The sequence below is a fragment of the Bombina bombina genome, chromosome 11 (assembly GCF_027579735.1).
Source record: "Bombina bombina isolate aBomBom1 chromosome 11, aBomBom1.pri, whole genome shotgun sequence".
Lineage (NCBI taxonomy): Eukaryota > Metazoa > Chordata > Amphibia > Anura > Bombinatoridae > Bombina > Bombina bombina.
Genome location: NC_069509.1, coordinates 83,935,289 through 83,958,576, shown reverse-complemented (window position 1 = coordinate 83,958,576; position 23,288 = coordinate 83,935,289). Strand labels below are relative to the sequence as shown.

The following is a 23,288-nucleotide window of genomic DNA, read 5'->3' as shown; positions in this document are numbered from 1 at the left end:
TATGTATTTGCATTATCACCTATGAGAGTGATTAGGGGCAGTGCATTCAGGGGGCTCTTGATGGGTCCTATTCCCAAGTAAGGGTCTTAAATTTAATCTCATTTGATTCTGCGCAGTCTGGGGTTTACTTGGGTAGTAGTCACTAAGTGACACAAAAGCCTAGTTTTTATCGGGCATATGTTTATATGATGTGTTATTTGCATTATCACCTATGAGATTGTATAGGGGCAGTGCATTTAGGGGGCTGTTGTGGGGTTCTATCCCAAAGCAAGGGTCCTAACTTTGATGTCATTGGATTCTGCTATCTCTGGGGGTTACTTGGATAATAGTCATTAAGTGACACAAAGCCTAGTTTTTATAGAGCAGATGTTTATATGATGTATGTATCACCTAGGAGAATGGATAGGGTCAGTGCATTCAGGGGGATTTTGAGGGGTCCTTTCCCCAAGTTAGGGTCTTAACTTTGGTGTCATTGAATTATGCTTAGTGTTGGGTATACTTGGGTAGTAGTCATTAAGTGACATAAAGCCTAGTTTTTTATATGGAAAATGTTTATATGTTTTATGTATTCACATTATTACATATTAAAGTGGATAGGGGCATTTTATTCAGGGGGCTCTTGAGAGGTCCTATCCCCAAGTTAGTCTTAACTTTAGTGTCATTTGATTCTACTCAGTCTGGAGTTTACTTGAGTAGCAGTCACTAAGTGACACAAAGCCTTGTTTTTATAGGGCAGATGTTTATATTAAGTATGCATTTGCATTATCACCTATGAGAGTGGATAGGGGTAGTGCATTCAGGGTGCTCTTGAGGGGTCCTATCCCTAAGTTAGGGTCTTAACTTTGGTGTCATTGGATTCTGCTCAGTCTGGGGTATACTTTTGTAGTAGTCACTAAGTGGCACAAAGCCTAGTTTTTGTAGGGCAGGTGCTTATATGATTTATGTATCACCTATGAGAGTGGATAGGGGCAGTGCATTTATGGGGCTCTGGAGGGGGCCTATTCCCAAGTTAGGGTCCTAACTTTGATGTCATTAGGCTCTGCTCTTTCTGGGCGTTACTTGGATAATAGTCACTAAGTGACACAAAGCCTAGTTTTTATAGGGCATATGTTTATATGATGTATGTATCACCTATGAGAGTGGCTAGGGGCAGTGCATTCAGGGGGCTCTTGAGGGGTCCTATCCCCAAGTTAGGGTATTTGGTGTCATTGGATTCTGCTTAGTGTTGGGTATACTTGGGTAGTAGTCATTAAGTGACATAAAGTCTAGTTTTTATAGGGCAGATGTTTATATGATGTATGTATTTGCATTATCACCTATGAGAGTGGATAAGGGCAGTGCATTCAGGGTGCTCTTGAGCGGTCCTATCCCCAAGTTAGGGTCTTAACTTTGGTGTGATTTAATTATGCTCAGTATGGGGTATACTTGTGTAGTAGTCACTAAGTGACACAAAGCCTACTTTTTGTAGGGCAGGTGATTATTTGACCTATGTATCACCTATGAGAGTGGGTAGAGGCAGTGTATTTAGGGGGCTGTTGCAGGGTTCTATCTCATAGTTAGGGTCCTAACTTTGATGTCATTGGATTCTGGTTTCTCTGGGGTGACTTGGATAATAGTCACTAAGTGACACAAAGCCTAGTATTTTTTATAGGGTAGATGTTTATATGATGTTTGCATTGCATTATAACCTATGAGAGTGGATAGGGGCAGTGCATTCAGGGGGCTACTGAGGGGTCTAATCCCCAAGTTAGATTAGTAACTTTATGTTATTTTGTTATGCTCAGTCAGGGGTATGGTTGGGCAGTAGTCATAAGTGACACAAAGCTTATTTTTCATATTTTTTATTTGTTTTGATTCAACATGGAAATCTACATAAGATTTTGAATAATGAATAACGAAAAAGTGTCTAACTTCCGGTGGGTCGTGTTTCACAGAGACGCCAAAGCCGAGGGATTGTCTTTTGCATGTTTTGTTTCTCAGGTCTGCTTTTATCTGAGCACACATTCATCTCAGGGCTGACCTAGCCTCAGTGAGGGAACATCTCCATGGAGTGGAACATTTGGAACTCAATTTCATCTGACATTTTTGGGAGGAACCCCCACCAGTAACAAGGCGCACAGCCACTGACTGAATACATACGACGCTCATTGTTTATCATGTTTTTAATCTTGTGAGAAGCTGCCATACTGTTAGGGGCTACAATAAATTGTGTTTTAGATACGCTTTTGCGCTTATCTGGTTTTTATCCCCACAATCAGCAATGCTTTGGTGACATTTCATTAAGACTATTATGGTCTCCCATAAAAAACTACTCCATATCCTTCGGTTGGTACAAAACCGTCAGCAAGGTTGCCAACTGACCAGTCAAAATTCTTCCATGTGACACCAATTCTCCACTCCCTGCACTGGTTGCCAACAAAAGGGTGCATACGATTCAAGACAGATCTGCTATCTTACAAAGCTGTGCACAATCAGGGGCCAATCTATCTAAAAGAATTACTTGCACCCTGTGTCCCAACTGACACTCTTTGATCAGCATGTGCCCTGAAGCTAAATGTGCCAAGACGTCACCAAAAATGTGCTGTTCTGGCTTTTAGCCATGCAGCGCCATCTCTATGGAACACTCTCCCCGTTACTGTAAACGTAGCACCTTCCCTGGATACTTTTAACAAAGACTGAATACCTACTTTGTTTATACAATTCTCTTCAAGACTAAAATTCAACTTCTCCTAAGTAAATGTCCATGGCCCTCACAGCGACAGACCCCAGACAAGACCCCCCACACTCTAGGGCCCTTCCAATCAACAAACCCCACATCCAGGCACAAGGCCCCCCCAGGGCCCCTACTAAACATACACTTAACTGCTTAGTTACTGAAAGGGCAGATGTCAACCACAGCTTAAAGGGACAGTATACACTCATTTTCATATAACTGCATGTAATAGACACTACTATAAAGAATAAGATGCGCAGATACTGATATAAAAATCCAGTATAAAACTGTTTAAAAACTTACTTAGAAGCTCTCAGTTTAGCTCTGTTGAAAAGGTTACTGGAACATCCACTGCAAGTGGGAAATAAGACACTCCCCCCTCCCCCTTCTTTTGCATATGAAAAGACCCTTTACACAAACAGGAGCAAGCTGGAGTAGGTAGCTGACGGTATTCTCATAAAACTTGTGGGCTTGGTTAGGAGTCTGAAAATCAGAGCAATGTTATTTAAAAATACGCAAAACTATTCATTTTAAAAAACAAAACTTTATGGACTATATAAATAGATCATCTACAAAACATTTATGCAAAGAAAAAATGAGTGTATAATGTAGCACACCCGGAGCCATGGAGATGCCATTTGTGGACCCCCTACATGGTCCCTCGGTCCAGGTCCTATTTGCCCAGCTGATCATTCTGCCCCTGGGGCAGTGCATGCGAATGTCTGAGGTTTTTTATATCTGATTCTGTGGTTTTTAGATAATTGGGCTACATATGTCAGACAGGCAGCATTACACTACAATATACATATTCATAAGTTGAGCTCTTTGTAGCTATATTTTCCAAGCACATGAGGAAACATCAGTTTAATGTATAACATTATATTTTACCTGAAACAAACTGTTACATTTAAACAGTAAATGAATGTTACACAGTATTCTATCTCTAACTCTATAGCTATCTTAAATATTCTAGCTTAAAGGGACAATGAACCCAAAAAATGTTCTTTCGTGATTCAGATAGAGCATGTAATTTTAAGCAACTTTCTAATTTACTCCTATTATCAAATTTTCTTTATTCTCTTGGTATGTTTATTTGAAAAGCAAGAATGTAAGCTTAGATGCCGGCCCATTTTTGGTGAACAACCTATTTTGTCCTTGCTGATTGGACAGCACCAATAAACAAGTGCTGTCCATGGTTCTGAACCAACAATTTGCTGGCTCCTTAGCATAGATGCCTTATTTTCCAAATAACGATGGCAAGAGAACGAAGAAAAATTGATAATAGAAGTAAATTAGAAAGTTGCTTAAAATTGCATGTTCTATCTGAATCATGAAAGAAAAATTTTGGGTTCAGTGTCCCTTTAAGTGATGATGATGATTTACTTCAGGTCTCAAAAAGTGCAATATTTTATAGGACTTTATGGGATTGTGCTCGAACACAACACTTAAAGGGACATGAAACAAAAAATTATTCTTTCATGACTTAGAAAGGGCACACAATTTTAAACAACTTTCAAATTTAGTTATTTTAACTAATTTGCTTTATTCTCTTGATATCCTTTGTTAAAAAGCATAGCTAAATAGGCTCAGTAGCTGCTTATTGGTGGCTGTACATATATGTCTCATGTGATTGGCTCACCCATGTGCATTGCTATTTCTTAAACAAAGGATATCTAAAGAATGAAGCAAATAAGAGGCATAAGTGTGCAGCCACCAATCAGCAGCTAGCTCCCAGTAATGCACTGCTGCTTCTGAGCCTAACTAGGTATTTTCTTCAACAAAAGATACCAAGAAAACAAAGCAAATTTGATAATAAAGATTAAATGGAAAGTTGTATAAAAGTGTATACTTTTGTTATCAAATTTGCTTCATTCTCTTGGTATCTTTTCTAACAAAGCTACAAATAATGTTGCAAAACACTGCTGCTATAGAGTACTAAAGACACGTGCACACTCCTGAGCTCTTATGAGCCTACTTAGTTTTACTCTTTAATAAAAGACACCAGGAGAACAAAGCAAATTTGATAACAGAAGTAAATTGGAAAGTTGCTTAAAATTATATGCTCTCTCTGAACCATAAACATTTAGTTTTTACTTTACTGTCCCTTTAAGTAATAATGCCCTTTGTTTTTGAATGGTTTATCATTTGCTTTTGTTATAGGCAGGCGAGAGACTGATGGCTTTGTGAAGTGGCTTTTAAGAAGAGTGGGGCCCCTTGCTGTCGTTATTGATACCGTATCCAGTGCAGAAGAATTTATCAGCGCCCATGAATTTTCAGTAATTGGATTCTTCAAGGTATAGTGCTCAATACAGAGTCTGTTTCTTTTGTCTTTGCTTAAAGTGCTGGTAAATTCACCTCACTAACTTTTAAAATATTGAAACCTCTAGTAATGTGAAGCATATCGATGTGCTTATTTTATTTTAAATCTAATTCAACTTCCATAAAACACAGTTTTTGTATGCTCTGTCTAAATCATGATTGTCTAATTATGACTTTACTGTCCCTTTAAATAGTCTGTAATCCTGGTAAAATATATTATGATACCTATTTCAACTTTAGATCAAGTTAGAAATACTAAAGAAACATAAATGTAAAATCTGAAATGCACAAGAGTGTGCTATACCTGTATAACATGATGAAATTAAAGTTTGTTTGTGTTTTTGTATTGCCAGAGGTGTATTGTAAGTGACCAGAATCACTCACTCACTTAGGTACAGTACACTGGTTTTCAAACCTGTCCTCAGATATCCTAGAAGATATCTGAACTAGAGCACAGGTGAAATAATCAGTTGATTAGTAAACATAGTTATTTTACCTGCTTCTCATCCAAGGTAATCCTTAGAATCTGGCCTGTTGGGGAGGTCTGAGGACAAGTTTGAAAACTAGTGGTATAATGTAATGATTTTGTTAAGTAAAGGATAATTAGACAATTAACAAACAAAATAAAACACTGATCTTTATGTTTCATCATTATTGATTTGTTAATTCTGGGGTGTTTCCTGTTCCACGTGAATTTGCTAAAGGCTGTTTGTAGGGATGTGATATAGAATTTGGGGAGGGGGATCGGTAATGTCTGAAGCAGGTATAATATGCGGGGAAATACATTCATTTTTAGTAAATTGATACGTCCCATCCACAAGATTCTTTTAGTTCTCCATCTGGACAAATCGTTGTACAATGCATATTCTTTAACTTATTGTAGATATATTTAAATTAATTTAATGGTTGCATAATATTATTTTAAACATAAGCTTAGATTTTCAAATATATATTTATGTTCAAAATAATAGCAAGTAAACATTACATTCTTTTTAAGATATCTCCAATACTTCCAATAATCTACATTATACATAACAATGCATATTTTGTCATGGAGATGAGGTAAACGCAGGAGGACTGGCAAAACCTCCTTGGCCTATCAGTGATCCTAAAACTCAGTGCCAGGCCAGAATTGATCCCCACTTTAGGTAGCAAGTAGGTCTTTTAGTATGTTGTCAGCAAATTGATGAGGCACCTAGGGATACCACTTGTGCTACCTTCTGGGAGAAATGGGGTACCGAATCTGAAGTGTCTCCCATTTTCCCAGAAAGTAGTAACCCCAAACAAGGTGTATCCCTAGGTGCCTCATCAAATTGCCGACAGCATACTAAAAGTCCCACTTGATCCCTTGTATCCTGCTCGATCGACACCCCTTTTAAGTAGCGGCAGTGCGGCGCTGAATTCTAGGAGGCCTGATAGGCTGAGAAAGCTTTGACAGTCCTCCGGCGGTCGCCTGCCTCCTGCCAACCGGGACTGTGTTCCAGGAGCCCGGATAGGACAGAGAGGTTTTGCCGGGTAGCTGCCGGCATTTCAGCTCATCTCTGTGACACATTATTTAAACATTGATGATAACTTTAGTGACATAGCTTCCTAGTTATAATAAGGAAGTTTATTACTTAAAGTATAGTTAGTTATTTTTTGACAGTAGTCAGATGGGCATTACAGGGGAGTGTAGGTTAAACATTACCTCAGTGTAGGCAGTATTAAGGACTTACCTTGGCTTTCCGGGGGTGTGTAGGTAAGGCGTGATGTAGGTGTAGGCAGTCAGGGAGAGATAGCTGGGCATTGCAGGGGGAGAGTAGGTAAGCTGTGACGTAGGTGTAGGCGGTCGGTGAGCAGGAGCAGGGGGAATGTAGGTTAGGCATGTTGTAGTTATAGGCATTCAGGGCGAGTTAGCGAGGCGTGCTAGTGGGAGTAGCCTGCACTTTGCTTTGAACCAAGATCCATATGTTCAAAGCAGCGAAGTGCAGGTTGCGAGGAGGGTAGCGGCCATGTTTCTCTCAGCAGCAGGTAGCTGATCTAGTCAGTGTAGGTGTAAATAAATTTAGGTCCCCACGGCAATATTTGAAGTGTGCCTACACTGAAGCTAATTTTATTTTAAGTGATCCCACTGTTTGTGCCGTGTAAGCACACTTCAAATAGGAACCTCCCGCATTAAAATGCAGCAAGCAGCAATGTTGTCCCATTGACTTCTAAGAGAGACATTGCCGGTCGCCAGCATCGCTTGGACACACCCCTTTTGTTAGAATATTCTGATGGATCATCGGACTGCAATGCCGATGAGGCAATCGAAGCAGATTTCCCGATGGTCCATCAATGTTTTGACTATTGCATTGTCTTTTTATCATGCATTTGTTGATTATGTATGGGTCCTTAAGCTCTGGAGCAACAAACAGTACCAGGTACACAGGGGCCTTGGCAGGAAGTACTCCGACTTCAGGATTTACAAGCTTTTATAACATAAGATAAATTAGCATGAATTAGTAGCAAGAATGGAATGCGCGATTTTTTGGAAAATATTTTACAACAACTCTAGTGATTGAGATGATTTACTTGAATTCTGAAGTAATAACTCCAACTTCTGTTTGCAAAAATGCTCGTTTTAAAATGTATAATTTTCATTTATCATTTGTCTTAAATGTTGCGTTACGTCGTAAATATGCCTTAGTATCAACAGCAGATGCACTTAAAGGGATAGTCTATACTTTAGTCATCATCTTAAAGTTTTACCTTAGATTAAGCTGCAAATATCCTCCTGCACCACTTTCTATTTCATGCAGCAGGAATGGTAAAAAAGTTATATTGAAATGAATATTGTTTCTGCCCACTTGAAATGGCTGCCAAGCTCCGACCACCATGTTTGAACAAGAAGTAATAACAATGTCTATAGTAGAGGCTGTTTGCTTAAAGGGATATAGTATTCAGATTTAAATAGAGGCATTGGCAATACATACTGTATGTCTGTTTTAATTGCTTTTACTGTGCACAGTGGAAACTTTCAATCAAAAAAGTGATAGTTTTTACTATAATCATTTTTTTCTAAAATAAATGTTTTGCAAACTCGCCTATATGCAAAACATTGAAAGCACCCTTAAAGGGACATGAAACTCCAATTTTTTTCTTTCATGAGTCAGATAAAGGGGTCGATTTATTATAGTGCGAGCGGACAATGTAGCGTATCATGTCCGCTGCACATCGATAAATGCCGTATGGAGCTTGATAAATATGCCCCAAAGGGCTAGATTACAAGTGGAGCACTAATTTATTGCGTGCACGTAAACAGGCAAATTCAAGTGGCTGGTTATTGCTACCGCTTGCTTGCATATACATATATATTTATAATTGCTGACATCGCAGCGCAACTTACCCCCTTCGCTGTGCTTAGTTCTCATGCCATAAGACACATTGTCATTGGAGCCCATGGAAGTGCACTCTCGTGAAGATGACATGCAATGTGTTTGCATTCCGCTCAACTTGTAATACCACTGCACATTAGCGTGCGCTGGTATTATTCAGTTGAGCGCAAATATCGCTTTCACGAAAGCAATATTTTGTGTTCCACTTGTAATCTGGCCCAAAATATAGAATTTTAAAGACTTTCCAATTTGCTTCTATTGACACATTTACTTTCTTCTCTTGGTATCATTTGTTGAAAAGCAAGTATTAGGAGTGTGCAGAATACACACACACACATGTATATATTCTAGTTCATGTGTGCCATATAGATAATATTGTGCGCACTCCCGTGCTAAGAGTCAGCGATAATTGGCTAAACTGCATGTCTGTCAAAAGAATTGAAATAAGGGGGCAGTCTACAGAAGCTTAGATTCAAGGTAATCATAGAGGTAAAAAGTAAATTATAACAGTGTTGGTTATTCAAAACTGGGGAATAGGTAATAAAGGGATTAGTTATATTTTTAAACAATAACAATTCTGAAACAGTTATAATTCTGGAGTAGACTGTCCCTTTAACAAATCGTGTTCACATTTAAGCCTCAGGCTCAACCATTTATTTTCTATTGTGTATCCTGAAACATCTCATTAAAGCCTTTATGTTATATATTAAATCCAGAGAGTGCTGCTCTTTCTGTCACTTTGTGTGTATGTATGTATGTATGTATATATATATATATATATCCATGAATTCTGTTTCTAGCCAGAAATGTATCTAAACAATTTTTAAATGTATCTAGAGAATTGGCATTCACTACCTCCTTTGGTAATGATTTTATTGCTCTTACAGTGAAAAAAACGTTTCCGTTGCAGGAGATCAATTCTCCTTTCCTCCAATCTTAAATTGTGACCTCTTGTCACAAACAATTTTCTTGAAATAAGCAAAGCTTCTGTCATCTCTGTATATGGGCCTTGAATATATTTATATAAAGTAATCATGTCACCAATCAAGCGCCCTTTTTCTAGAGAAAACCGACCCAGTTTGGCTAGCTCTCCTCATAGCTTCAATTCTCCATTCCTCTTATTAGTTTTGTGGCCCTTCTCTGAACTTTTTCTAGTTCTGCAATATCTATTTTTGCGATCGGTCCCCAGAACTGCACTCCATACTCAAGGTGAGGTCTTATATAGTGACAGAATTATGCTTTCGTCCTTTGAATCAATGCCTCTTTTAATACATGCTAGTATCTTATTAGCCCTTGTAGCCACTGCCCTGCATTGTGCACCCATCTTTAGCTTGATACCTATTACTACTCCTTTCCTCCTCTGTTTGGCTAATTCTTGTCCCATTTAAGTAATACATTGCCTGCTTATTTTTACTTCCAAAATGTAGAACCTTGCATTTTCCCATATTAAATCTCATTTTCCATTTACCTGCCCATACTTCTAATTTTTGCAGATCCCTTTGTAATTAAATCTCATCCTGCTCTGACCTAATGACCTTACTTAACTTAGTACAAAAAACAAAATCTAATGGTGCGCAGATCAAACCCCTGCACAAACACTAATCTGCTCCCATATAGCAGAAAAGAAAATCAGTGAATGAAAAGATAAGTGTGTGTGTGCGCTAGCAGCTATGGGGATATACGTGAGCAAAACCTATATATTAGTATATTAATAGTTTCTATAAAAATAAAAATAGATGCCCACTATGTGAAGTGATAAATAGATGTCTAATAAAATGAACAACTATTGTTTATAAAGTGCAAGAAGAATTTATTTCATACATAAGGTAAGGTATTTATAAACTTTAAAACTTATATATATGACCGGTCATAAAACATCAATAAATAAATTATTACATAACATCAATAAATAAATTGTGGTAAGTTTTGTATAAAACCAATAGCTAAAAATAGATGGCTCCTGAGACGATACTATGGCCCCAAGTTATCAAAGTCTGGCGGACCTGATCCGACAGTGCGGATCAGGTCCGCCAGATTTCGCTGAATACGGCGAGCAATACGCTCGCCATATTCAGCATTGCACCAGCAGCTCACAAGAGCTGCTGGTGCAACGCCGCCCCCTTCTGACTCGCTGCCAATAGGCCGCCAGCAGGGGGGTATCAATCAACCCAATCGTACTCGATTGGGTTGATTTCTGGCGATGTGTGTCCGCCTGCTCAGAGCAGGCGGACAGGTTATGGAGCAGCGGTCTTTGTGACTGCTGCTTCATAACTGCGGTTTCTGGTGAGTCTGATGACTCGCCAGAAACACGGGGCATCAAGCTCCATACGGAGGTTGATACATATGCCCCAATATCTCTTGTATTGTAAGACAGTCACTTTTATGTCAATCCGACCAACTAAAATGTTCCTATGAACCTGAGAGAAACAAAATGAGGCAGTGTATATATAGTAAGTAGCGTGTAGAACTGTCTCTGATCCCTTTATAGTTTCAATCACTTTATATTGTTTAGGATCCAACCTGTATTAGGTAAAAAGCTCCACTTGGCCAGATTTATACTCAAAGTCCCAGTTTCGTGATCTAAATATCACTATTCTTTCTCCAAAAGAACATAAAAGTCGCATAAATTAGCGTATACAAAGTGTGTATGTCAACCATGCTGCAAGGCTGCTACACCTCTAAGTGCCTACCTCCACTTGTGAACTTGATGCATCCTCTCCCGGTAAGACACAGGTGTCCGTACAGCTCCGTGTAGCTGGTGACATCACACGTGACGTAGAGAGTCTCAGAAAGAAGATCCGTTCTATATTGATGCCTATAACTCTGCGCAGAGTATTTGGAATTGAAAAGTAGTTCCTCTGTGAATCCGTTGTAATCCTCTTAATACGTTCTGTGATATACTTCTTATGCCATCAATATGCCATTAATATGTTCCCATAAACGCGTTTCGCCATTCACAATGGCTTTAGTATCATCTGCAAAAATAGAGATGTCGCTATTTAATCCTTGCTCCAAGTCATTTATAAAAATATTAAAAAGAACAGGGCCCAGTACTGATCCCTGGGGGAATCCACTGGTTACCTTTGTCCAATCTATGATCCATTCACTACTATTTGTTGCTCCCTATCTTTTATCCAGTTATTTATCCATGAGCAAACATTTTCAGCTATTCCCAGTCCCTTAATTTTGTGCATTAATCTCTCATGTGGCACTGTATCAAATGCCTTTGCAAAATCTAAGTATATCACATCAACTGATTCCCCTTTATCTATATTTTTACTTACTTCTTCATATAATCTAATTAGATTAGTTTGACATGATCTATTTCTTATAAAAACATGCTGATTTAAACTCATAGGCCCTTAGTTATCAAGCCGTTAACCTCAAATACGCTGGAACTCCACAGCGTATTTGTGGCGAGGCTGATTCGCCTTAGTTATCAAGCCCTACACACCGGTAAAAGTAGAATTTAGTGACGTAAGCTTCGATCCGCTGGACTCAGTCCGACACAGATCGATTCTTACGTCACTCCAGATGTTCCGCACACAAGTTCGGCACAATCTGACTACTTTTGCTAGTTATCAAAAAACTAGCAGGTACGCTCAGCACTTTTCCGGCCCAGCGTACCTGGTTTTCAATCCGCCGCCCTGGAGGCGGCAGATCCAATAGGAATCAATGGAAGTCTGACCATAGCGAAAGTTCATGTTCGCTGCTGCCCGACATCCCATTGATTCCTATGGGAGATGTCTGCACCTAACACCCTAACATGTACCCCGAGTCTAAACACCCCTAATCTGTCCCCCCTACACCGCCGCAACTAAATAAATTTATTACCCCCTAAACCGCTGCCCCCGGAGCCCACCGCCACTCTAATAAACTGATTAACCCCTAAACCGTCGCTCCTAGACCCTGCCACAACTATAATAAATGTATTAACCCCTAAACCACCGCTCCCGGAGCCAACAGCCACTCTAATAAACTTATTAACCCCTAAACTGCCGCTCCCGGACCCCGCCGCTACTATAATAAATATGTTAACCCCTAAACCCCCGCTCCCAGAGCCCACCGCCACTCTAATAAACTGATTAACCCCTAAACCGCCGCTCCCGGACCCCGCAGCCACCTATATTAAACGTATTAACCCCTAATCTGCCCACTTTACACCGTTGCCACCTATAATAAATTTATTAACCCCTATCCTGTCCCCCCACACCGCCGCAACTATAATAAAATTATTAACCCCTAAACCTAAGTCTAACCCTAACACCCCCCTAACTTAAATATTAATTAAATACATCTAAATATTATAACTCTTATTTACTAAATTAATCCTATTTAAAAATAAATAATTACCTTTAAAATAAACCCTAATATAGCTATAATATAAATAATAATTATATTGTAGCTATTTTAGGATTTATTTTTATTTTACAGGCAAATTTCTATTTATTTTAACTAGGTACAATAGCTATTAAATATAGCTACCTAGTTAAAATAAAGAGAAATTTACCTGTAAAATAAAAACTAACCTAAGTTACAATTATACCTAATACTACACTATCATTAAATTAATTATTCCTATTTAAAACTAAATACTTACTTGTAAAATAAACCCTAACGCCTAGATTTAGAGTTTGGCGTTAGCCGTCAAAACCAGCGTTAGAGGCTCCTAACGCTGGTTTTGGGCTACCGCTGGTATTTAGAGTCGTGCAGGTAAAGGTCTAACGCTCACTTTGCAGCCGCGACTTTTCCATACCGCAGATCCCCCTACGCCATTTGCATATCCTATCTTTTCAATGGGATCTTTCTAACGCTGGTATTTAGAGTCTTGGCTGAAGTGAGCGTTAGAAATCTAACAACAAAACTCCAGCCGCAGAGAAAAGCCAGGAGTTAAGAGCTTTCTGGGCTAACGCCGGTTCATAAAGCTCTTAACTACTGTGCTCTAAAGTACACTAACACCCATAAACTACCTATGCACCCCTAAACCGAGGCCCCCCCACATCGCCGCCACTCTATTAAATTTTTTTAACCCCTAATCTGCCGACCGTACACCGCCGCAACCTACGTTATACTTATGTACCCCTAATCTGCTGCCCCTAACACCACCGACCCCTATATTATATTTATTAACCCCTAATCTGCCGCCCCCAATGTCGCTGCTACCTTACCTACAATTATTAACCCCTAATCTGCCGACCGGACCTCACTGCTACTATAATAAATGTATTAACCCCTAATCTGCCCTCCCTAACATCACCGACACCTAACTTCAAGTATTAACCCCTAATCTGCCGACCGGACCTCGCCGCTACTCTATTAAATTTATTAACCCCTAAAGCTAAGTCTAACCCTAACACCCCCCTAAGTTAAATATAATTTAAATCTAACGAAATAAATTAACTCTTATTAAATAAATTATTCCTATTTAAAGCTAAATACTTACCTGTAAAATAAATCCTAATATAGCTACAATATAAATTATAATTATATTGTAGCTATTTTAGGATTAATATTTATTTTACAGGCAACTTTGTATTTATTTTAACCAGGTACAATAGCTATTAAATAGTTAATAACTATTTAATAATTACCTAGTTAAAATAATTACAAAATTACCTGTAAAATAAATCCTAACCTAAGTTACAATTAAACCTAACACTACACTATCAATAAATTAATTAAATAAAATACCTACAATTATCTACAATTAAACCTAACACTACACTATCAATAAATTAATGAAATACAATACCTACAAATAAATACAATTAAATAAACTAGCTAAAGTACAAAAAATAAAAAAAGATCTAAGTTACAAAAAATAAAAAAATATTTACAAACATTATAAAAATATTACAACAATTTTAAGCTAATTACACCTAATTAGCTTAAATGAAGGTTCCTTTAAGGGACGTCATCCAAGATGGCGTCCCTCGAATTTCGATTGGCTGATAGGATTCTATCAGCCAATCGGAATTAAGCTAGGAAAATTCTGATCGGAACAGCCAATAGAATGCGAGCTCAATCTGATTGGCTGATTGAATCAGCCAATCGGATTGAACTTGAATCTGATTGGCTGATTCCATCTGCCAATCAGAATTTTCGTACCTTAATTCCGATTGGCTGATAGAATCCTATCAGCCAATCGGAATTCGAGGGACGCCATCTTGGATGACGTCCCTTAAAGGAACCTTCATTCTGTGTTAGGACGTCGGAAGAAGAGGATGGATCCGTGCCGGAGGTCTGGAAGATGGAGCCGCTCGTCGTCGGATGGAAGAAGATAGAAGATGCCGCTTGGATGAAGATGTCTACTGGTCCGGATCTCCTCTTCTGCCCGGATAGGATGAAGACTTCTGCCTGATGATGGACCTCTTCAGCCGCCGCTTGGATCAAGACTTCTGCCGGAGGATGGACGTCTTCAGCCCCCGCTTGGGCTTGGATGAAGACTTCGGAGCCTGGACCGATCAGTGATACCCGGCGTGGTGAAGATAAGGTAGGAAGATCTTCAGGGGCTTAGTGTTAGGTTTATTTAAGGGGGGTTTGGGTTAGATTAGGGGTATGTGGGTGGTGGGTTGTAATGTTGGGGGGGTATTGTATGTTTTTTTTTTTTTACAGGCAAAAGAGCTGAATTCTTTGGGGCATGCCCCGCAAAAGGCCCTATTAAGGGCTGGTAAGGTAAAAGAGTTTTTCTATTTTTATTTTAGAATAGGGTAGGGCATTTTATTATTTTGGGGGGCTTTGTTATTTTATTAGGGGGCTTAGAGTAGGTGTAATTAGCTTAAATTTGTTGTAATATTTTTATAATGTTTGTAAATATTTTTTTATTTTTTGTAACTTAGTTCTTTTTTTATTTTTTGTATTTTAGTTAGTTTATTTAATTGTATTTATTTGTAGGTATTGTATTTAATTAATTTATTGATAGTGTAGTGTTAGGTTTAATTGTAACTTAGGTTAGGATTTATTTTACAGGTAATTTGGTAATTATTTTAACTAGGTAACTATTAAATAGTTATTAACTATTTAATAGCTATTGTACCTGGTTAAAATAAATACAAAGTTGCCAGTAAAATAAATATTAATCCTAAAATAGCTACAATATAATTATAATTTATATTGTAGCTATATTAGGATTTATTTTACAGGTAAGTATTTAGCTTTAAATAGGAATAATTTATTTAATAAGAGTTAATTTATTTAGTTAGATTTAAATTATATTTAACTTAGGGGGGTGTTAGTGTTAGGGTTAGACTTAGCTTTAGGGGTTAATACATTTATTAGAGTAGCGGTGAGGTCTGGTCGGCAGATTAGGGGTTAATAATTGTAGGTAGGTGGAGGCGACGTTGGGGGTGGCAGATTAGGGGTTAATAAATATAATATAGGGGTCGGCGGTGTTAGGGGCTGCAGATTAGGGGCACATAGGGATAATGTAAGTTGCGGCGGTGTACGGAGCTACAGATTAGGGGTTAAAAAAAATATGCAGGTGTCAGCGATAGCGGGGGCGGCAGATTAGAGGTTAATAAGTGTAAGGTTAGGGGTGTTTAGACTCAGGGTTCATGTTAGGGTGTTAGGTGCAGACTTAGAAACTGTTTCTCCATAGGAAACAATGGGGCTGTGTTAGGAGCTGAACGCTGCTTTTTTGCAGGTGTTAGGTTTTTTTTTCAGCTCCAACTGCCGCATTGTTTCCTATGGGGGAATCGTGCACAAGCACGTTTTTGAAGCTGGCCGCGTCCGTAAGCACCGCTGGTATTGAGAGTTGCAGTGGCGGTAAATTATGCTCTACGCTCCCTTTTTGGAGCCTAACGCAGCCCTTTTGTGAACTCTAAATACCAGCGGTATTTAAAAGGTGCGGGGGGAAAAAAGCCAGTGTTAGCTACGCGGGTCGTTACCGACAAAACTCTAAATCTAGCCGTAAGATAGCTACAATGTAATTAATAATTACATTGTAGCTATTTTAGGATTTATATTTATTTTACAGGTAACTTTGTATTTATTTTAGCTATAGAATAGTTATTAAATAGTTATTAACTATTTAATAACTACCTAGCTAAAAGAAATACAAAATTACCTGTAAAATAAATCCTAACCTAAGTTACAATTAAACCTAACACTATACTATCATTAAATTAATTAAATAAATTACCTACAAATAACTACAATTAAATACAATTAAATAAACTAACTAAAGTACAAAAAATAAAAAAAACTAAGTTACAAAAAATAAAAAAATAAGTTACAAACATTTTAAAAATATTACAACAATTTTAAGCTACTTACACCTAATCTAAGCCCCCTAATAAAATAACAAAGCCCCCCAAAATAAAAAAATGCCCTACCCTATTCTACATTAAATAGATAACAGCTCAATTACCTTACCAGCCCTTAAAAGTGCCTTTTGCGGGAATGCCCCAAATAATTCAGCTCTTATGCCTGTAAAAAAAAAATACAACCCCCCAACATTAAAACCCACCACCCACATACCCCTAATCTAACCCAAACCCCCCTTAAATAAACCTAACACTACCCCCCTGAAGATCATCCTACCTTTAGCCATCTTCAGCCAGCCGACCACCGATGGAACAGAAGAGGAGATCCGCAGCGGCTGAAGTCTTCATCCAAGGGGCACTGAAGAAGTCTTCCATCCGACTGAAGTCATCATCCAAGGGGCGCTGAAGAAGTCTTCCATTCGATTGAAGTCATCATCCAGGCGGCGTCTTCAATCTTCATCCATCCGGAGCGGAGCCATCTTCAGACGAGCCGACGCGGAGCCATCTTCTTCCACCGACAACTGAACAATGAATGACGGTTCCTTTAAGTGACGTCATCCAAGATGGTGTCCCTCGAAATCCGATTGGCTGATTAAATCAGCCAATCAGATTGAAGTTCAATCGGATTGGCTGATCAATCAGCCAATCAGATTGAGCTCGCATTCTATTGGCTGTTCCGATCAGCCAATAGAATGCGAGCTCAATCTGATTGGCTGATTGGATCAGCCAATCCGATTGAACTTCAATCTGATTGGCTGATTCAATCAGCCAATCAGATTTGTCCTACCTTAATTCCGATTGGCTGATAGAATCCTATCAGCCAATCGGAATTCAAGGGACGCCATCTTGGATGACGTCACTTAAAGGAAACGACATTCGTCGTTCAGTCGTTGGTGGAAGAAGATGGCTCCACGTCGGCTCGTCTGAAGATGGCTCCGCTCCGGATCGATGAAGATTGAAGACGCTGCCTGGATGATGACTTCAATCAGATGGAAGACTTCTTCAGCGCCCCTTGGATGATGACTTCAGTCAGATGGAAGACTTCTTCAGCGCCCCTTGGATGAAGACTTCGGCCGCTGCGGATCTCCTCTCCTGTTCCATCGGTGGTCGGCTGGCTGAAGACGGCTAAAGGTAGGATGATCTTCAGGGGGGTAGTGTTAGGTTTATTTAAGGGGGGTTTGGGTTAGATTAGGGGTATGTGGGTGGTGGGTTTTATTGTTGGGGGGTTGTATTTTTTTTTTAAAGGCAAAAGAGCTGAATTCTTTGGGGCATGCCCCAAAAAAGGCACTTTTAAGGGCTGGTAAGGTAATAGAGCTGTTAACTATTTAATGTAGAATAGGGTAGGGCATTTTTTTTATTTTGGGGGGCTTTGTTATTTTATTAGGGGGCTTAGATTAGGTGTAAGTAGCTTTAAATTGTTGTAATATTTTTGAAATATTTGTAACTTATTTTTTTTATTTTTTGTAACTTAGTTTTTTTTATTTTTTGTACTTTAGTTAGTTTATTTAATTGTATTTAATTGTAGTTATTTGTAGGTAATTTATTTAATGAATTTAATGATAGTGTAGTGTTAGGTTTAATTGTAACTTAGGTTAGGATTTATTTTACAGGTAATTTTGTATTTCTTTTAGCTAGGTAGTTATTAAATAGTTAATAACTATTTAATAACTATTCTAACTAGCTAAAATAAATACAAAGTTACCTGTAAAATAAATATAAATCCTAAAATAGCTACAATGTAATTATTAATTACATTGTAACTATTTTAGGGTTTATTTTACAGGTAAGTATTTAGTTTTAAATAGGAATAATTAATTTAATGATAGTGTAGTGTTAGGTGTAATTGTAACTTATGTTAGTTTTTATTTTACAGGTAAATGTATCTTTATTTTAACTAGGTAGCTATTAAATAGTTATTGTACCTAGTTAAAATAAATTGAAATTTGCCTGTAAAATAAAAATAAATCCTAAAATAGCTACAATATAATTATTATTTATATTGTAGCTATATTAGGGTTTATTTTAAAGGTAAGTATTTATTTTTAAATAGGATTAATTTAGTTAATAAGAGTTATAATATTTAGATGTATTTAATTAATATTTAAGTTAGGGGGGTGTTAGGGTTAGACTTAGGTTTAGGGGTTAATAATTTTATTATAGTTGCGGCGGTGTAGGGGGGGCAGGATAGGGGTTAAAACATTTATTATAGGTGGCAACGGTGTAGGGGGGGCAGATTAGGGGTTAATACGTTTTATATAGGTGGCGGCGGGGTCAGGGAGCGGCGGTTTAGGGGTTAAACAATTTATTTAGTTTCGGCAGGGTACGGGATCGGCAGGATAGGGGTTAATAAATTTATTATAGGTGGCGGCGGTATAGGGTGGCAGGATAGGGGTTAATAGGTATTATGTAGGTGGCAGGGTCCGGGAGCGGCGGTTTAGGGGTTAATACATTTATAAGAGTTGCGGCGGGGTCTAGGAGCTGCGGTTTAGGGGTTAATAACTTTATTTAGTTGCGGGGGGCTCCGGGGGCACCGGTATAGGGGGTAGAACAGTGTAGTTTAGTGTGGGTGCTTAGTGACAGGGGTATCAATAAAGCTGGGAAAAAGCCAAAGAGCAGCGAGATCGGATGAGTGATAACTATCACAGTCCGCTGCTCATCGCCCCGTACTTGGTGCGCAGCTTTTTGACAGCTTTATTGATATCTTTGGCGAGATTTTTCAGGTCCGCAGCAACTATGGTAGGCGATCTTAGGCAGGCGTATTGGGGCCGGCGATGGCAGGTAAGTAGACACGTTGATAACTAGAGGCCATAATCTTGTTTACACGAATGTGCTCATCAATATAATCCCTTCTAATCCCTTCAAATATCTTCACCACTATTGAAGTCAGACTTACTGGTCTATAGCTTCCTGGATCATCCCTGCTTCCCTTTTTGAAGAGTGGCACCACATCAGCTTTATGCCAATCCTGGGGTACCATGCCTGAGGATAATGAGTCTTGAAAAATTAAGAGTAGAGGTTTGTCTATAACAGTGCTAAGTTCCCTTAACAGCCTTGGGTGCATTCCATTTCGGCCTGGAGTTTTATTTACCTTAATATTATCCATTTTTCCCCTGATATCCTCTATACATAACCCAGTTAATGGTATGGGCTGGCATGTTCTAGTTTGTTCCAAAGTATCGTCCATTGGTCCCTCTCTTGTGTATACTGAAGAAAAAAACATGTTTAGTACCTCAGCCTTCTCCGTGTCACTGTTAACCATGCTACCCTCCACACATTTAAATATACCTATATTGTACTTCTTAGATTTTTTTGCTATTTTTGTAATTAAATAACCTTTTAGGGTTAGAGTTAGAATCCTTTGCAATTAATTTTTCATTTTCAATTTTGGCTAATTTGATTTCTTTTTTGCATGCTTTGTTACATTCCTTATAAATATTTTATGTTGAGTCTGTACTATTTTCTTTGAATAGTTTAAATGCCCTCTCTTAACACGTTTTTATTTAGCCACATTGTCCTGGATTTTTTATTTTTATAACCATATGGTATTTGTTGATATGTATATTTATTTAACAAAGCTTTAAATTTTATCCATTTATCCTCTGTATTTTTATTAGATAATACTTTGTCCCAATTTATGTTATTTAATGATTTCCTTAAATCGTTGAATTTTTCATTCTTAAAGTTAAAAGTCTTAGTTAAACCTTTAAGACACTGCTTATGAAAAGAGATCTCAAATGTGACCATGTTATGATAACTGTTACCCAAATGTTCTTTGACTTCTATGTTTGATATTATATCTGTATTGATAGCACTAAATCCAATATAGCGTTACTCCTAAAATCTATCCCCCTTAGCTGAATTACTAGTTTCATTGGCCCTGTTTATATCAAGGTAGTTAAAATCTCCCATAATTACAGCACTGTTATTAGCAGCCTTACCTATTTGCATTAGTAGTTGAGTTTCCTCCAGATCACTAATGTTGGGGGGCTTGTAGCATTTTCCAAGTAATATTTCCCCCCCCCCCCCCACACACTCTTTTTTTCAACCCACAGGGTCTCTACATTGTCACCTGTATCATAAATATCTTTTCTTATTGTAGGTTTAAGGTTATTAAGGTTAGGTTTAATTTACATGCAGATACCTCCACCCCTTTTATTATTCCTGTCCCTCCTAAGTAAAGTATACCCCTCTAAGTTAACTGCCCAGTCATGTGAATCATCCCACCAAATTTCAGTTATACTGATAACATCATAGTCCTCTTCTGCAACTACGAGCTCTAGCTCCCCCATTTTACCTGCCATGCTTCTTGCATTTGTTGTCATACATTTAATTTTCATATGCTTTCTGCTGCTACTTGGACTGCTTTCCTTGAGATATTATAGGAGTGACATATTCACAGACTGATCTCTCTGTTCTATTGTGTTCTAACTGACCCAACCCCCCCCCTTTGCCTAGTTTTTTAAATGATTCTCTCTAAACATGCTACCATCCTTTCCCCCAACACACCTGCACCCATAAAATCCCCAATGTCAGAATTGTCTTACAACATGGGGATCAGCTATACGTATATAGGACCAATGGACTATAGCCACCTCTATAACCATCACAAAGGTTTAAACCCCTCCACATTGTTGGGCTATCATGGACATATCTTTCATACTGTTGAAATGAATTTAGATGTGGCCAAATCATATGCTAATAAGGATATCCTTGCCCATCCTACTAGTTTCCTCTGTATCTCTACCATACTCCACCTGGTACTTGAAGAATCACAGTGTCAAATATCTTCACCACTATTGAAGTCAGACTTACTGGTCTATAGCTTCCTGGATCATCCCTGCTTCCCTTTTTGAAGAGTGGCACCACATCAGCTTTATGCCAATCCTGGGGTACCATGCCTGAGGATAATGAGTCTTGAAAAATTAAGAGTAGAGGTTTGTCTATAACAGTGCTAAGTTCCCTTAACAGCCTTGGGTGCATTCCATTTCGGCCTGGAGTTTTATTTACCTTAATATTATCCATTTTTCCCCTGATATCCTCTATACATAACCCAGTTAATGGTATGGGCTGGCATGTTCTAGTTTGTTCCAAAGTATCGTCCATTGGTCCCTCTCTTGTGTATACTGAAGAAAAAAACATGTTTAGTACCTCAGCCTTCTCCGTGTCACTGTTAACCATGCTACCCTCCACACATTTAAATATACCTATATTGTACTTCTTAGATTTTTTTGCTATTTTTGTAATTAAATAACCTTTTAGGGTTAGAGTTAGAATCCTTTGCAATTAATTTTTCATTTTCAATTTTGGCTAATTTGATTTCTTTTTTGCATGCTTTGTTACATTCCTTATAAATATTTTATGTTGAGTCTGTACTATTTTCTTTGAATAGTTTAAATGCCCTCTCTTAACACGTTTTTATTTAGCCACATTGTCCTGGATTTTTTATTTTTATAACCATATGGTATTTGTTGATATGTATATTTATTTAACAAAGCTTTAAATTTTATCCATTTATCCTCTGTATTTTTATTAGATAATACTTTGTCCCAATTTATGTTATTTAATGATTTCCTTAAATCGTTGAATTTTTCATTCTTAAAGTTAAAAGTCTTAGTTAAACCTTTAAGACACTGCTTATGAAAAGAGATCTCAAATGTGACCATGTTATGATAACTGTTACCCAAATGTTCTTTGACTTCTATGTTTGATATTATATCTGTATTGATAGCACTAAATCCAATATAGCGTTACTCCTAAAATCTATCCCCCTTAGCTGAATTACTAGTTTCATTGGCCCTGTTTATATCAAGGTAGTTAAAATCTCCCATAATTACAGCACTGTTATTAGCAGCCTTACCTATTTGCATTAGTAGTTGAGTTTCCTCCAGATCACTAATGTTGGGGGGCTTGTAGCATTTTCCAAGTAATATTTCCCCCCCCCCCCACACACTCTTTTTTTCAACCCACAGGGTCTCTACATTGTCACCTGTATCATAAATATCTTTTCTTATTGTAGGTTTAAGGTTATTAAGGTTAGGTTTAATTTACATGCAGATACCTCCACCCCTTTTATTATTCCTGTCCCTCCTAAGTAAAGTATACCCCTCTAAGTTAACTGCCCAGTCATGTGAATCATCCCACCAAATTTCAGTTATACTGATAACATCATAGTCCTCTTCTGCAACTACGAGCTCTAGCTCCCCCATTTTACCTGCCATGCTTCTTGCATTTGTTGTCATACATTTAATTTTCATATGCTTTCTGCTGCTACTTGGACTGCTTTCCTTGAGATATTATAGGAGTGACATATTCACAGACTGATCTCTCTGTTCTATTGTGTTCTAACTGACCCAACCCCCCCCCCCTTTGCCTAGTTTTTTAAATGATTCTCTCTAAACATGCTACCATCCTTTCCCCCAACACACCTGCACCCATAAAATCCCCAATGTCAGAATTGTCTTACAACATGGGGATCAGCTATACGTATATAGGACCAATGGACTATAGCCACCTCTATAACCATCACAAAGGTTTAAACCCCTCCACATTGTTGGGCTATCATGGACATATCTTTCATACTGTTGAAATGAATTTAGATGTGGCCAAATCATATGCTAATAAGGATATCCTTGCCCA

General features: G+C 38.1%; 1 protein-coding gene across 1 annotated transcript in view; it reads left to right on the top strand.

The window, feature by feature from the left end:
* LOC128642338 (protein disulfide-isomerase A2) overlaps positions 1-23,288 on the top strand; it is a 134,295-nt gene that overhangs the window by 24,608 nt on the left and 86,399 nt on the right. Inside the window, exon 3 of the mRNA XM_053695071.1 lies at positions 4,874-5,007. Coding sequence (XP_053551046.1) covers positions 4,874-5,007 — 134 coding nt within the window. The remainder of the gene's footprint in view (positions 1-4,873; positions 5,008-23,288) is intronic.